Source organism: Balearica regulorum, chromosome 3, assembly GCF_011004875.1.
Source record: "Balearica regulorum gibbericeps isolate bBalReg1 chromosome 3, bBalReg1.pri, whole genome shotgun sequence".
NCBI lineage: Eukaryota > Metazoa > Chordata > Aves > Gruiformes > Gruidae > Balearica > Balearica regulorum.
In genome coordinates this window covers 50,809,113-50,826,883 of record NC_046186.1, presented here as the reverse complement: position 1 = coordinate 50,826,883, position 17,771 = coordinate 50,809,113, and the positions used below count along the sequence as shown (strand labels likewise).

Genomic DNA, 17,771 nt, shown 5'->3' with positions numbered 1-17,771 from the left:
TTGGGCATATTGATTCATAAATGTGGGTTGTATCAATTACTTTACAAGCATAGGAACATGATCTTTCCTGTTACTCCAATTAAGCTGGATCCGGTATTATCTGAACATCAAAGCCACAAGTGTTGCATCCACAGTGGTTTTTCAAGATCTAACATCACTTACAGCATAAGTGCCTTAAACTCGAACTCTCGGAGAGAGGAGTCTCAGGAGCTATTTCTTCTCTGCTGAGCACGGCTACCTCAGATAGTTCTCCCTGCAGTACTAAGTAGTTACAAAAATTGCAAGAGACCGTGTGGGGTATCATAGTTCTTGAAGTAATCTTCACGCTTAGAACAGATACACATCAATAGTGCCTATTTACTGTAGCCCACAGAAGGACTCAGTTAAGTCAGGCCTAAGCAACTATTTGCAAAGCCATGCCTTAGTTGCTTTGTTGCCTGGTACTCTCCTCTGCTGTGTGTATCAGGAGGATCTTTGAGAAATTATTCAGTGGTTCTCGGCTCTGCAGTAGGCTAAACCACTGTAATGCTTTTGCAAAAAACACATGGAAGAATACAAAAGGCTTTTTCCTGAAGAACATTAGATGCCAAATATCTATTAAGTATGTATCCTTATTACAATAAAAAGAATCTGATTGAAACTCTTTGACCAAACTACTGGAACTTCCCTTTTTCATAAGCATAATCAGGAACTTACTTTCCAATTCCTCCTTCTTCCATCAGAAGAGCTCGTTTGTTCTCATCTACTGTGAGATTGAGCAGAACTCCACAGGCAGAAAAGCAGACATCTTGGCTCTTGGCATCAAGTAAAGCAATCATGAACTTGTATACTGGATTGTAAAGGAAACGATGTTACTGGGAAGATGCACTTATAATACAGGTGGCATTACAACATACTTATTAAACATGTATACTTTGAAAGCAGTCAAATGCAGGATAGCTACCCAAAAATTTAACCTTGTAGCATATTACTGCAACATTTATAGCATAGGTGTATGAGCCAGAGTAACAGCCACTATTACGTCACGCTTGAACGCCAGCTTTCTTCAAAGCAACACCTTTAAAATTCTAAATATAAAAATACACCAAAGTCATGTGAAAATCCAGTCAGAAGAGATTACATTCACCAAACTAATTTACAGCTGATTTCTTTCGTATCACCCTCCTTTCAATCGCACAGTAAGCAGAAACTGCTAGATTTGGCACTCAGAGAGGCAAGTTCTTACCTCCGTGAGTGGCGGGGTTGCCCTAGACTGCACCAAGTGCAGCTGGGATTGCTGCAGCCTGGGGCTCCTGCGGGAGACAGGCAAGAAGCAGACACTGGACGTGCAGCATCTCGCAGCGCTTGCTGACGCCAAACTCAGTAGGCAGTGGAAGGCAACCCCAGCGAGGGCGTCAGTCTTGCCTAATGGAAAGGAAGCCTCTCGCTCTTCCTGAGCTCGGCGCACCAACACCACAGTCTCTCCAAGGTGGAAAATTCAGTACTTTGACTGAGCACATCACCACCCTTAGCTACTAAATGTCAGTGCTCCCTCTGCAGATACCTGCTCCTCCAAAAGCAGTGATATGTCCACCCACGAAAGAAGAGATTGTATATTGTGGCCTATCACCTCACTTTGAGCACTGACAGGTAGATACAACAAATTCACAATGAACTGATGTTTAATTAAACCTGTGACACACCTTCTGTGGATAGCAAGGAGTTGCTGTTTTTCCCAAAGCTCTTTTGACACCCAAAGCAAAACGACTTGAGAAGACTTGTATCCTGCTTCACCCAGAGGCTAATAGGAGGTCTCTTTGGTGAGGTAGTCTAACATCTTAAATGTATGTTACAAAGCATAACATGTTGTTGAATACAGGAATCAAAAACCTGTGATTATGAACCTAAATAAGAATTAAGTTGGATTTTCATTTTATATCGTATGACTACTAACCTGTAGGATTTGAGAAACTGAAGGAGTGAAGGGACATTTCAAAATTATAATCTTTAGGAAAAGCAGAGTATTTGTAATATATACCTTTGTGAAGGCACACCATGGCACATTTTTCCTACTGCAATATTTCCATTTTAATGAAACTGAAATAAAATGGTGTTTATAATGACTACTATTGAATTCTAACATTTGCCTAATTCACAAAACATCAGAGAAGATTACTTTTACCCTTTAACTGAGACAGCTTATTAACAATCTTTCCTTTTTAGAGCTATGGACATTTAAAACCAGGACTCCCACAAATGCAAAAGTAACTCACTCTTTTTCTGCATGATGAAGTCACAGATCTCATGATACTGGGAAAGATTGCCAAAGACTCTGACAGCTTCTACAACTCCATCCATATTGTTGCTCATTAACAGCTTTAAAAGCACTATTGGTTTGCAGAGAAATGACATAAAAACAATCACTTGTATGTCACAAACATGTGCTTGGCTTTTTATCAATAAGTATCAGAACGCAAGCTGCAACAGCAATAAATGTAATAAATGGGAACAGTTATCTAACTGTCTGGTTGCAGTGAAGGGGGTGAGCAGATGGTAGAACAAGAGCTAAATTGTGTAGGGCTTTGAAGATGAGACAAAGAGCTCCAATATGGGGCTAAATGCAAAAGAACAGATGAGGAGTTACGAAGATAGCCTAAGCACAGTTGTGATAATGGGTGCCAGTTTTGCTGTACAGTTTTGAGTGGGCTCATGTGAAAATCCAGGAAGACAAAGAAGAAAAAAATGTTGTAATATATATGAGAATTGATTTAGATCCTGAACAGATGGTCTTATGGTGGGATGTCTCCTAAAACTCAAATTATTTTCTGACATTAGGTCTATTTTCTTTCAGTGCTGCTATAACAAGCAAACACACTTTCTCTGAACAGTGACTTAATATTGCCCCTGATCAGAAGCGTTTACTTGCTTGCTACTTTCCTGCTTAGCCATTTCACGTATGATTAGCATGTAACTTCAGCAGATAGAATGAGACCTTCAGCATTTCCTAGGAAGAGCTACCATCATGTAGGTCTTTGGTCCACAGCAACAGAGTAATGTTACAGAAGTTACATCTTACCAGTCTTCTGTGAGTATGAAGTGAACAACTGAAATCAGTCCATCATATAAAGGACTCAAGTCAGTGAACCCTTAACACTTCTACCACAGAAAAGAGGAAAAAAATATAGAAAAGAGGCTGGCTTCATTCCCATTACTTCCGTCTTTGAATGTTGCAATACTGTTGCAATACATGCCTTAAAAAGACATCTAAAATTATTATTTTTTGTCTTTGGGATTCACCATTTGTATCAAACAGCAAGTATTCTCAAAATGTCTCCTGGAGGAGGAAGCCTGCTGGTCTTCCATCAAAAGCTTTTCTCTCTCCTCAGTTCAGAGAGAGGAAAGGTGATAGGACTGATTCCGTATGCTAGCAATAAAAACGGAAGAGGGAGAGCAAATGGGACAGGCAGAGAAGTCATTTGTTTCCGTATTTCTCTGACTAGCCATGAGAGACAGCTGGCTTATGGGGGATAGAATGACTTGTGACAGAACAGCAGAACTGTTACCTAGACAGAAAATTATGTCTACCAGTCAGGGCACTAGGCTGACAGTCAGAATATTTTTACCTACTCCTCATTCTACCTGTTGTGCAAACTTCAGGCTCCGTCTCTCCCCCACGTCTTCTCGAGAGACCAAGACATACAAGACACAGACTCTCTACCTTTTCTATAACATTAACTCAGTGAGTCCCAGAATGCAGATGCAGTTCTTACACATCACTAAAATATGACTCTTGTCCATACTGTCAGAGGAGAGTGAATCACATGACTCCTATACTAGCAATGGATTTATAAGCCAGAAACAGACATAAATCAGATTTTGCACATCTAGAAGGTACTAAGAAAAACAAACAACCTTTTTACCATACTCTGATTAGAAGTAAAAAGCAACATTATTATTTTGGTTCAGGCATGTGGATTTTGGACAAGTATAGCAAAAATTGCTAAACAGAAAACAATATGGCAAATTCCTTTGGGGAGGAAAAGAAGGGGGTTTGTCAACAACCTAACTATTTTCACACAAGTCACAGAATTATGTTCCAAAGGAATGAGAAATCCCTATGGGAAGAATTTAGCCCTATGAACTTTATATTCCTGCAATATGATACAACAAAACATCATCAGTGTCTTTATTTTCTGTAGTGTCAAAATATAGCATCAGTAACTTCCACTTTAAAAAAGCTATACAAAAACTACTAGTTTAAAAGTCCTTACTTTCAGCAATGTGTAGCTTCCTGTCTTGAACAGCAGAACTCTTCACTTTGTAGTAGGATAAATTGTTGATTGTTGTTGCAGCATTGATGACCAACTCCTCACAGTCATCAACTGACTTGTATTCTGATAGTAAAAAAACCAAAACAACATATGCATATGTAGATACACACACGCACAGGAGTCTAACTTAGCAGTGCATTATAGCTCAGAAGCAAACTGAATCATAGTTTACATGGCCACTGTTAGAGACAACTGTTTTTCAGTAAAATGGCAGAAGCTAAGAGGAACAGCTGATCCAAAAATGGCAATACAAAGTCACTCTTTCCAACTCTTCATCTACAGAAGTCACTGTGACTAAGGCAACATGATTTAAAATCTAGTTAGTTAAGACATATTACAGATCCTATTTGCTGTTTTAAGATGGAACGGAGGAGAATCCACATGCAGAAATAAGCCTGTGTGATAGACATGGAGAAATACCAAGGACTATTATACTGACATGTCAGGTACTATGACAAATTGGGAAAAAAAAAAAAAAAAAAAAGACTTCTTCAACAATATTTGAAACATTCTCTCTCTTAGAGTTCCTGACAGAATGTTAACCAACGTCAAACTACACCAACAAGTCTGAAAGTTGTGTATAGCAATTTATCTGAGGTTTTCTGGCCTGAGAAACTAAGGGTGAAGGAAATAAGTTCATAGGGAGAGAGAACATTTTGCAGTAAACTAACTCCCCTCAGGAAGAAGGGAGAGTGGCAGAGAAAAGCTTTGAGGCTTGAAAGCACACAACGATTAAGACAGTTCCAACCGAGGAAGCTCCTACAGGGCTTAGGGCAGAATGGATGAAGTTGTGATTGTGAGTCTGCCTTCTCTAATCTCTCATGGCTGGTGGGTAAGATTGGTAAACCAGCACATAATCAGGTTGATTGTCTTTACGCAATATTTAAAGTTCTCATCATGCACTAAAATATACTGAGTTCTCTGAGATGTATCTTGTCACTGCTGAACTCTGTTACGGGGAGAACAGACTGCCCGGTCCTAGACTATAATTAGATTTACAAAGGGATCAGCAAGTGGAAAAGGAACTCTTTTTGGAGGGAAAGAAATAAAGGTTGAAAATCTGAAAGAGAAAAAAAAAAAGGGAGGGGGGGGATTTTTTCAAGGAGGCTGAAAGTTACGAGTGCAGGGAACAAAAAGAATACTTAATCCAGAACAGTCACAAAACCTGCAAACCTTAAAAAAACCCCACCACCAAACACAAGTATATAGCACCTGATAAGAACAGGCTTTCCTTACATATGCACTCTCGGTGAGTTCTATTTAAAATAAAATGTGTTTCCTTATCCTTAACGATCATATCTGCAAATCTTACCACTGAATGAAACACTTTTACAACGTCTTTCCCCAGACATTAAAATGTCAGTACCAAAGCAGCAATGCTTCCACTGTGTCAAACAGGCTTTCTACATAAAACAGGTTATGAATATCAGCAGATTGACTTTGTTGTTTTAGCAACAGAACCAGTTTAGTTATGGTTCAACCTAGATAAGAAGGTCAAGTAGAAAAAGTCTAAACTGTCCTTACAGACTGAACAAAGATAACACACACAACATAATTTTATTACCTAGTACTGTAACAAGTAATTCTACAACACGATGGGCAGCTGCCAGAGCTGCTCCTACACTGGGATGAATGGAGAGATTGGCCAGCACTCTTATCAGTTTTATCAGAACATCTTCTGTTTCTGAAGGATGCTTTGGGTGGGTTTTTTCTTCCCCTTCTCTTTCATGGTACCATTTCTGTGCATTCAAATCAAGTTCATGGTAGGTTTGGAATAATGATATCAAAGTGTTAACACTTCCTTTTTCTTTAAAAAATTGCTCACGGGCTTGGTTAGTCTTTTCTGTTAAATTACCAAGAATGAAGATGATACGGATAACCAAATCCTGCAATAAAATAAATAAACCATATTACACAGAAAACATCAGAAGCTATTAGCTGCTTAAAAAGAAGATAATACTTAAATTGGTTCACAATTCAGTTAATAGCAGGTCCAGAACAACTGAAGGAATGCCAAATATAACAACTAGAAGTAATTTTTTATGCCACTATTTTTTCATAACCCAGTTTACAGAAGAAATCAAAAACATCTGACAGAACTATTATAGCATTGGGGTAATTACTAATGGGATATACTTAGTATAGGTCATCTATTTTTACCAAGCCCACAGTAATCTTAAAACATCTTAAAACAGCACTTTATATAACTAGAATAATCATATGGGCCAGAGTTTACTAATCTTTCAAGTAAGCCAATGTCAGTTGTGATGGCCAAAGACCACCACCCTCCCTTCTTCTCGAGGCCTGCTAATTACTGTAGAGGTTAAACTACTACCCTTGATTTGTTACTGTTAAATCCATGGTAGCTCTTACTCATTTTCTTGTTAAGTCCAATTGCTTACAGATAGCTGAATTATTTGTTCCAGATTTTTACCAGAAATGTAATCTAAATCGACAGGTCTGTTATTCCCCAAATTCCTCCATTTTCTCCTTTTAAAGGCATGTGCCCTACAACCTTGAAATCCTACGTAATTTTTCAAGAATCCCAGAGACATTACCCCTTTCTGTCCTTTTGTAAGCAACAAAGGGTAAATTTCATCAGGCCTAGCTGGTTTGAAGACACTTAAATATTCTCCACCTCATTTTTTAGTGATAAAAGAACTCAGGATGGAGTAGAGATTAATCATTTGATCATACTTAACCCTTTCAGAAAAAGAAGCAAAAAAAGGCATTCCACACTTCACTACTCACAGTGCCATCTGTCAATAATTCTCATCTTCTGAACACTGCAGCAATTATTTCCTTATTGTCTTCTCCCCATTAATGTACTGTAGAAAGTTTTCTTGGTTTTTTCATGTTCCTTTCTAGTTGCATCTCATTTACTGCCTTTTTTCTGATTTTAATTTTACGTGTTCTTGCTACCCTTTTATTGTTATCATTGCTAAATGAGACCTACTTTCTATGTTCACACAGTATCTTGACATCTCATGATTTAACCAAGTTGCTCTCTTAAAGCACTTCCTATCCCTGCTCTTCAGTGGAACACAGAATTATATCGCTTGTTGCTTCATTTTAGTAATACTGAGACATAGCCTTTTTTTTTACAAGACTACTGGATATTAATCAAATGGCATTCAACAACAACATCTTTTTCGTACCCACCTGTATGGAAGAAGGAAAAAAAAATAAAATTCTGAAAGTCTGAACTAACCCAAGTATAAATTCATGAAAACATTTCCCTCTGTCACTTGCATCAAATCCTAGTAATTTCTCAAAAGAAACGTCCACAGCTTTATCTTAATGGTACAGTTAAAGTAACAGCATTTCTTCAAGCACAGCACAGCCATCTACCCTTAGCTGCTAAACTGCTGTACATGCACTAACCATTTTGCTAAACAAGTTACATGGTGTTTTTCTTCAAATATAATAGTTATATTCACAGACATTCTAATCCTCCATGGTATTAATAACGTAGTTAACCAGGCGCAGTCCAACTTGGTAAAGTATACATCCTAATGCTAAAGAAAAAAGATGTGTAAGCAGTGAATCCTTCGTCCATACATGCCTTCATCAGTAAGTTTCAGGTCTTAAGCCTCTGCCACAGAACATTGCTAACAACATCCTCTTAGGGTCAAGAAGAAGAATGCCATTCCTGAATAGGAGAAGCAGGCAGTCCCCTAAGTGAGGAATAGGTTCTCACATCCATCTATTTAATATGATCACTTCGTAGGACCCACTTCCACTTTTTTTTTTTAACTAGGCATCATATTTCTATTATAGCATCTAAATGTCATCAAGACAAATTTTTATGAAGATTCTTACTGACTAACCACTAACAGCTTTCACCTTTGCTGGCACAACCCCCAATTCACAGAGGCTGTAAGAATTTGAAACAAACAACTGATGAATCAGAAGACAGAAATGAAAAAAGCAGGCAGTCTAGTTTGACTCGTTTATTTTGACCAAAATTAGAAAGTCAATACAGTATCAGCCCAGCAACAGCTCTACCCAATCAGAAAACAGACAAACAGGTACGGTACAGCAATCAACTGATATTTTGAGAAGTGTGATCTCAACTGTGCTTTCCACCTACAGGCTAGCAAAACAAACTTATAAAATACTTCTTTTTAGCAAAGCACATCCGGTTTTAATAGCATATTACTGAAGTTTCCTTATCTTCCAATGAAAATTTAACCAGGAGAGTCAAAGAGAAAAGCTGGTACAATTTGTCCCAAGTAGTATAATACTCAAGGGTTCGTATTATTTTTGGCTATATGTTTTTAAAGTGTTCTTGGGGTAAGCACTGCAAGAGTAAGAAATACCAGCTTAGAATTGCTGTGTAAAGAAATACGTGTAAAGATGAATGGCATTTTGAAACTGCTTGCAAGACTAAACCTGTACAAGGCCCATGGGCCCTTCTGTATATAACAAAAAACCCAGTATAATAAATGACATTATTATGCATCTCCAAATGTTTGGAGTATTAACTGCATATGGAATTTCAGACATTCTTGAACACTTACAGCAAAATTACTTACTAATCATTTATCAGATTAATTTATATAATATGGAGGTTTTAACATGTATAGCACTAAAGACAAATTAGAGTAGAGATAGGAATTACACTCAGTTATTTAATTTTTTTATAACAAGGCATTCATGTGAGACATGCTGTCCACAGAGTGTACCCAAACCTGATTTGATTGGAAGGTTATGTATGAGACCACACAGCTTCACTTACACAAAGTTGAAGAAACATGTCAAAAAAAGCTCGAGAAGAAGAACTGATTTTCTTGTTTCCAATCTATGAAGAAACTGATTTTTTTTTTTTAAAAGTGGTAAAGGCACCACATACTCCACTAGCATTTAACTCTTATTTTTCTGACAACCAGAACCATATATGTTTGATCACTGATAGGAAAGATTTCTTTGCTTATGTACTTCTAAAAATCTATTCCTTGCACTGCCCTAGTAGCAAAGGTACCCAATGTACTTGCTGAGTCACAGAACTTGACAGCAGTTTATCTTGGCAATTAAAATGTACCTGCCCTTTAGTGTACAGCATGATGAACAGAGGTACAAATAGCATAGGTTTACTTATCAGTAAGAAAGGAAAACTGATTAGATCAGTAATTTCTAGCTAAAACAAGATAAATAAGGAAGAGGAGTCCATTCTAGAGTTTGTACGCATTGGCCAAGTACCTGTTGTTAATCTATTTGGTATCTGGATCCTTACAAGGGGAGGGGTAGTATGAAAAAAAAATTCAGATGTCAGCAGCTGTGTTCCGATTGAATCTCCAGCTGTAAATGAAATGTGCTTTCCATGTTACACAAACTTCCATGGAGGTAGTCAAAATTCTACCACCTGCCCAGCAGTATGAACTGTTTCTAGGGTTCATTCAAATCTAATTTACACTTCATTTCCAAATTTGTATTTATGCTTTATTATGTACCTCAGAAAGAAAATGTAAGACTTGTATTTGCAGGGTCTGATAGTCTACTTATAGACAAAGTAACAGTAGTTATGCCATCCCAGAGCTAATCTCTTCCAAACACAGTAAGGATTCATCTTGAAGTGACATGCTGGCTGTGAAAATTCCTGGTCAAACCCAGAAATAACAACTGACCCAAAACGAAACTCGATGTAAGGAAGAACAAATGAGGGGGATGGGGGAGAATACCCTGGAAGTAGCAAAAGCAAATGAAGAAGTTCTTGACTGAGGGACCTGAAATAAGGAGCAGAAAGGAGAAGCTTTGTCACAGTGATAGCAGGGAGCACTTTGTTAGTAAAGAGGGAACCTCGTTCCCCTGCAAATACAAATGCATTTGAGAAGGAGAGGCCATTAGAAGCATGTGTTTATATTTCTGTGTATCATACACCACAGGACCCTACCCAATAGTTTCTATACCCGAAAATCTGATCTGTTCAGGTAAACTTCTCAGAAAAGGGTTCATTTGCACTGAGCAATGAAGAACTCGTGTCCTTAAGTTTGTTTGTGGAGATCTGGGAAAGGTGACAAAGAAAAGCAAGCACATTGTCACCAGAACAACATTTGATGAAAAGCAGTATACACTCTCTAACAAACATTTCAGAAATCATGAATTAAAAAAAGCTGAAAAACAAATCCCAATGGTATTGCTCCAGTGATTACTAATCTCCCTGGTTAAAATCTTTTTTCTTATTACTAGTTTAAATTTGTACAGCTTCAGCCACTATTTCTTACTATATCTTTTTTCCTAGATTAACGGATTGCCTACTAACAGAAATGTCTTCCTTATGCAGGTTCTATTAATAGGCAACTTCCTAATGGTCTGACCTTTGTCATTGATAAATTAATTTGCTTAATCTTGGGTTGGTTTATTTAGCTCTAATAATTCTTTTAGCTCTTTTCAGAGCTGTTCCCAAGCTTTCAGCATCTTTTGTAGAAGGGAATACCAAAAATAAGGCAAAGTATTTCAGTGACAGTTTCTGTCACACCAAGCAGTAACACCTTATTATTCTTATTTGATATTCTAACATTTACCTATCTAGTAATTACATTCACTCTCTTGTACCTTTTGATACACCAGAACAGCAGGTTTCTATATGATATATGCTAATGACGGCTGGTTGACTACAAACTTTGAGCTCTACGTTCCTGATCATTTTACATTCAGAGTACACATCACATATTCTGCACTTTCCTTACCACTTTTGCCTTTTCTTTCAGACAAAAAAAAAATCACAACCAAAGTATTAGGAAGATGCAAATACACTATCAGCTCAGCATACTGTCAGAAATCATACTGTAGGGAAAGGGTGACTTTCTGTGGTTATTCAGATTTATCAGCAGGGAAATTCCTTCAGAGTTGTCAGAATATTTATCCTAAACCAGATACTTCCTTCTTGAAAAAAAAATGTTAATTCAGAGAGAATGAACAATGAGTTATGAATATGCATGTGCACACACAAAACACAGGAGAAAAATCTTATGTTTTGGTTCTTTAATGGTCAATTGCTATATCCCTTTCATAGCTTTTTTTTAATTGTCCAAGGCACTGTTATACTGTTGGGCTAGAGGGAGAAGGAATACAACTTAAAATATGTATTTGTAAACATAGGAGAAAAGAACCACATGATCTATGCAAGTTCTTCGTAGGGTTACCTTGACAAGCATTTCAGCAGAAGCGGTGGCATAAACAGCACCCACTCCCCTTTCCATTCACAGTTTGGCTCCTCTCCCATATTTATTATATAGTCCCAAGGAACTATTTGTGTGGCTGTTCAACAAACTAGACTGGGAAGCAACGCAGGTAATAACCCAACAAAGGACTGGGGTTCTTTTTTTTTTTTTTCAGTTTTGAGGTTATTGGAAGCTGGATCAGTTTTGTGACCTGATGCATCATGCAGTCACACAAACAGCTGTCCTCAGCTAACGTGAGGGATGGCACAGAGGGGAAGAGTGAGTAACTGACACACAAAGAACACTTCTGTCAGCACTTATGACCATTTCTTTAGAGACAAGCTATAGATACAGAAACACACCACCACCCGCAATAAAAATAGTAACAAAAAAAATAATCTTCGGTATGTCATAAGACTATGATGTCACTGAGCAGAGTATCAATAATACTCTCAAAGCATTTGCAGCATTAGACTCTATTGTTAAAAGCCTGTGGTTGCTTTGGGGTATGACATGACTTACATTATGGGACTGACAGAAACAGACAGATAGGGAGCTCCTGGGAGCTCATCACAGAATTCTCCATAAGCCAGCCAAAAAACCAGCCAGGAAAGCCAGTCACAGCACACAGATAAGCCTTCACCTAATAAATACAGCCAGAAACAAAGTGGAGAAATTTTCTGCATTTACAGGCCCCATCAGTGACAACCTTCCCCACTGCAGCAATCCTAACAGCAAAAAGGACATTCAATGGCCCTAAAAATGAGTCTTTTTCTTGGAGGGAGACAAGAAAAAGTCTCACAAGCAGAAGCCTGCTTGCTCACGGAAGAGTATAAACTGATTTGGGACCCACTACCTGGGTATGAAGTGCACTTGGGAAGAAAGCTGGGCAGATCCAGGCACAGTGAACTCGATAAATGTGGGCATCTCCTTAGACAGGATGACAAGGCAACATCAGTCTATTCTTCATTTAATAAATTCTTCCTGACAAACTGATTGTTAAATTAAACAGGTAAAGCAGCATGGAAATTATAATCGTAAATTAGTGCAGTTCTGCTAGCTGATGCAAGAGATGCAAAAATAATAACAAATCTTTTCAAACATATCAGGACCAGAAAGTTTGCCAGAATCTGCAGAACTGATTGATGACTGGGATAAACAAGGAGCATTCAGAGAATAAAAAGTCATTGCAGAGAAGCTAAGTGAGTTCTTTGCATTGATTCATGCCCACTGTGAAAGCAACTGGGGAGATCTCAATGCTATAGCCTTCTCTAGGGAAGGCTCATCAGAGATCTGTCCAAAACTGAAGTGATAGCAAACAATTTTAAGGAACAGACTGACAAAACAAATAGTAACAAATCACCCCGACTGGATAATCACCCAACAGTTCTAAAAGAACTAATTCATTAAATAGCTTAACTACAAACAGTGATGTGCCACCTCTCAAAACTGCATTGATGATGTGTTGGGTTTGCATGGCAAGGTTTTGGTAGCGGGGGGACTACAGGGGTGGCTTCTGTGAGAAGCTGCTAGAAGCTTCCCCTGTGTCTGACAGAGCCAATGCCAGCCGGCTCCAAGACGGACCCGCCGCTGGCCAAGGCCAAGCCAATCAGTGCCTCTGTGATAACATATTTAAGAAAGAGAAAAAACAGCTAGAGAGAGCTTTTTTGCAGCCAGAGAGAGGAGTGAGAAGATGTAAGAAACTCTGCAGACACCGAGGTCAGTGCAGAAGGAGGGGGAGGAAGAGGTGCTCCAGGCGCCGGAGCAGAGATCCCCCTGCAGCCCCTGGTGAAGACCATGGTGAAGCAGGCTGTCCCCCTGCAGCCCATGGAGGGAGGATGAGGGGGTGTAGAGATTCCACCTGCAGCCTGTGGAGGACCCCACGCCGGAACAGGTGGAGGCACCTGAAGGAGGCTGTGACCCCATGGGAAGCCCACGCTGGAGCAAGCTCCTGGCAGGACCTGTGGACCTGTGGAGAGAGGAGCCCACGCCAGAGCAGGTTTGCTGGCAGGACTTGTGACCCCGTGGGGGACCCACGCTGGAGCAGTCTGCTCCTGAAGGTCTGCACCCATGGAAGAGACCCATGCTGGAGCAGTTCATGAAGGACTGTAGCCTGTGGGAGAGACTCACGTTGGAGAAGGTCGTGAAGGACTGTCTCCTGTGAGAGGGACTCCATGCTGGAGCAGGGGAATGAAGAGAGGAGTCCTCCCCCTGAGGATGAAGAAGCAGCAGAAACACCGTGTGAGGAACTGACCGTAACCCCCATTCCCCATCCCCCTGTGCTGCTGGGGGGGGGCAGAGGTTGAAGCCGGGAGTGAAGTTGAGCCTGGGAAGATGGGAGGGGTGGGGGGAGGTGTTTTAAGATTTGGTTTTATTTCTCATTCCTCTACTCTGTTTTGCTTAGTAATAAATTAGATGAATTCCCTCTCTCAGTTCAGTCTGTTTCGCTCGTGACGATAATTAGTGAGTGATCTCTCCCTGTCCTTATCTCGACCCACAAGCTTTTCGTTATACTTTTTCTCCCCCGTCTAGAGAAGGAGGGGAGTGATAGAGTGGCTCCAGTGGGCACCTGGCCTTTAGCCAGGGTCAACCCACCACAGATGCCTAAGGACTGGAAGGGTAACAAACATGAAATCTATTACTAGAAAAAGATCCAAATGAGATTCAGGTCTGGTGTCTGTACCAGACAAATTAGAAGAAATTATAAAAAAGAACAATAAAATGAATGGACTGTCAGATAAATGCAAGCAGCTTTAAGACTCCTAAGTCCTGACTTACCCAATTCTTGAGTTCTTTGAAGGGATCAACAAACATGTGTAAAGGAGACCCATCTGCTATCACCCATGTGGCTTTCCAGAAGACTTTTGACAAAGTCATTCACCAAAATCCTAGTGAAACTAAGCAGTCATGCTGTAAGGGAGAATGTCCTGGTATATACATAAATGATTAGAGGATGGACAATACAGTAAATCAGCAGTTCCTGCAACGGTGGAAGATGACCCGTGGAGTTCCACACAGAAGTGTCGGGACCTGTTGCATTCAACTTGTCCACAAACGTCCTGGTAAAGTGGGTGACAGCAGCGATATGGAAGAGTTTGCTGATAACACTAAGATATTCAAAGTAGCAAAGATGAAGGCTGACTGAAAAGCAGAAAAAGGATTTGTAGGCGACTGGTAACAAAATAGCAGCAAATTTTAAATGCAGATAAACGTGAAATGATGCATGTGGAAAAACACAGAACAGTCATACTTTCACATATAAAATTACAGCCTTTGAACTAACCATAACCACTTGGAGAACAATCTTGGGGTTAATGTCAGATTCCTCATGGGAGTTTAATGCTTACAGGAGGTCAAGAAAGCATATAAAATGTGGGGAATTCCTGGGAAATAAACTTATGCAGGCATGCAAATCTATGATATGGCCACATCTTAACCGCCATGTTCTGGTTTCCTCATCTCAAAAAAAGATACAGGACACAAGACTGTAAAAAGTTCTGAGAAAAGCAACACCAATGTACAATGGTATGGAATAGCCTCTATATCAGAAAGGACCAAGTAAGCAAGGACTATTCAGCCTTGAAAAGAGATAACTCAAAGAGGATATAATAAAGGTCTATAAAGTCAGAAGTGGTGTGAAATGAATGACTAGGAATTAAATATTAACTGACTTTTCAAAATAAGAGCCAGAGGGAATCAAATAAGGATAGTAAAGGCCAAATTCAAAACAAGCTAAAGGAATTATTTGTGCAATGGGTGGTTGCTATGGCAACTCCTTGCCAATGGATATTTAAGATGTTAGAAGTTTATATGGGGTAGAGGGCAGACTAGAATTTCATGGAAAAAAAGTCCACTGAGGTTTATTTCATACACAGAGAGCCACAGCTGGCTGAAGACATTTCCAAACTGGAAAGAGCTGGAGGTCTGGTAAGTGTACACAGGAAGTATTGTATATGCTTGCTCTGTTTTTACTGTTCTCTAGGCATCTGATTGCCACCACTGCCAAGTACAGATAGTAGGCTGGATGAACCTTTCATGTGACCCAATGGGATTATTCTTTTGCTGAACAGGCAATTGCTGCATCCAGTGATGTCAGACACTTAACAAGTATTTCCTAATTTAAAAAGTAGGCTACACTAAAGTATAAAGGGACTTTTCTATACAAAGGCACAAGATTCCTTCAACATAAATTTTAGTATCACACTCTGTGTTTGTGCACTTAAGATTGAAAATAGATTCCTAATTGTACACTGATAAAAGATTACATGGAAGCTGGCAGGGTCCCAAAAGGCCACCTAAGCTCAGGTAGTGTCTGACATAGTGACAAAAGCTACCGCCCTATTTAGGCAATCTCACTGTTCCAAAAGCATGGCTGCCTCCTGACTTATGACATTAACCACAGCCTGAGAAATTCATCCTTTATATAGCTTAACTGAAAAGCTCAGAAATGATAATGATCTGGGAGAGGGGAACAACACCTTGTTAAATATTTCTGGAGATGGGCAAAGGACTACAATACTGACTGGACACAGAAGCATGCAAAGTTCATTCTGCAAGGTAGAGGCTCTACAAGAACACTTCTGAGAGGTTTGATGGCATCTGGCAACCACCAAGGACTTTTTCGTTACTCCACACAAGTTAGCTCCAAAACCAACCACAAGTGAAGTCCAACAGAACATGTACTTCAGATGCACAGAAAAGCACTGCTGAATTCCCCAATCCTACCTTGCAGATCCAGCTTTCCCAATCTTCTGTACTCCCCTCCTTACCTAAGACTATGACACATGGAATTTAACAAGTCTTGCCAACTCAATTTCCCCAAAGGTCTCTCTCATAGAGTTAAATTACTACTCTCCCATTCCTTCTGACTCTTTTACCCAAGAGAGAAAATGAGCTGAGAAAAAAAAGAAAGAGCTGAAACTGCGGTGTGGTGAGAACAACAGACAGTATTTGGGTGGCAGCTGTGGAATTCAGTGTGTGGTGCAGGAGCAAGTCATTAATCCTACTTCCAGTGCTCACATTTTTATTTTCACAACATTTAATGCTTATTTTAAAAGTCACAGTTAGGAAAGCCTTGAGAAAGTCTGAATGCTCATTTTCTTTTAGTTGTTTCCCCAGTATGTTTCTAGCTGCCATGATTGCCAGTAAAAAAAACCTGACCCCACAAACTTTGCAACCTGAAAATGCAGAAAACACACACACTTCTTAACATAGCAGTTCTTAGTCCTGAGGATTTTTAATGCTTTGAGTTAATAGTACTGATTTATCCACCTCTTTGCTGCTTCTTCCTACAGCAGACAATTTTACTCGCATTGCTGTTACTTGTTTTCTTTTCAACACATACCAACTCACACTATAACTCACTAGCTGTCAGCATTTTAAAAGAAAATTAGCAGTGCCAACTGCACCTCAGGAAAAACATTTGCACTCCTCACAGCTCAAGTGTTTATTATATACTAAAGAAAAAGTGGTGCATTACATTATCCATGTCCCTCTTCTTGTTTCTGCAGGGCTTCACTAAGCTGACAACTGACTGTCGCATGCTTGTTTAAAAAATAAGTAAGAAATAATTATTCTGAAGACACTGCATATATAATCATCACAACATAATAACTAAGTTTCAATACACAAGCTACTTCTTTGCTAATTTGTATTTTGATAAAACAAGTGATGGTTTAACACAAAAAGCAATGCTGATATAGTGAAGAAAGATATATTTTAGGACCACTTAATAAAGCAGACAAATGAGAAGTTAAATTCTGAACACTACCTGGCAACAACCAATTTGAATTTATGTATGAGCCTACAATTCATTATGACACAAAGCTATTATCTCAGGAGCCTAGAAAAGTTCCCCTTAGAATTACAGATGAAGATTGAGAGGAAGATGTTACTCAATTTAAGCTCCATATTCCCAGTCCCATTATTTGTTGAGTTTTTAATACAATGCTCACAAGGAAAAATTACTATAAATCTAGTAAAATACGATGCCTTTGGTATTTCTCATATTATTTACATAGCGTTTACATAGCTTTTTACTAAAGTGTCTTTGAAGACTGTACAATGCAAGAGCAGCCTGAACCTACAAATACTCAGATATGCTGCTGAAATGTTAATCAACAGACATTTAGAAGAACAGAAACAACTTAATCTTTGTTCCTCTTCCATGTGTATTGTCACAGAAAACAGGGAGGCAGGTAAACAGGAAAGGGTGAAATTATTTTTGTATTTGGCAAGAGAAAGAAAAGATTATTCAGGACAGCCAATCTGGCTACCTTCAGTAACTGCCTTTAACAAC

At 39.1% G+C, this 17,771-nt stretch overlaps 1 protein-coding gene across 12 annotated transcripts in view; it reads right to left on the bottom strand.

The window, feature by feature from the left end:
- Positions 1-17,771, bottom strand: part of ARMC2 (armadillo repeat containing 2) — a 73,892-nt gene that overhangs the window by 6,532 nt on the left and 49,589 nt on the right. For 11 of the 12 annotated variants that reach the window (XR_012834491.1, XR_012834490.1, XR_012834493.1 and 8 more), the window contains 4 exons: positions 5,875-6,196; positions 4,251-4,373; positions 2,253-2,366; positions 697-829 (listed from right to left, as the gene is read on the bottom strand). Coding sequence is in view for 5 of the 12 variants with exons in the window: in XM_075747847.1 (XP_075603962.1) it covers positions 697-829; positions 2,253-2,366; positions 4,251-4,373; positions 5,875-6,196 (692 nt within the window). In the remaining 7 variants the exon portion in view is untranslated. The remainder of the gene's footprint in view (positions 1-696; positions 830-2,252; positions 2,367-4,250; positions 4,374-5,874; positions 6,197-17,771) is intronic. The other variant, XR_012834492.1, reaches the window with a different exon arrangement.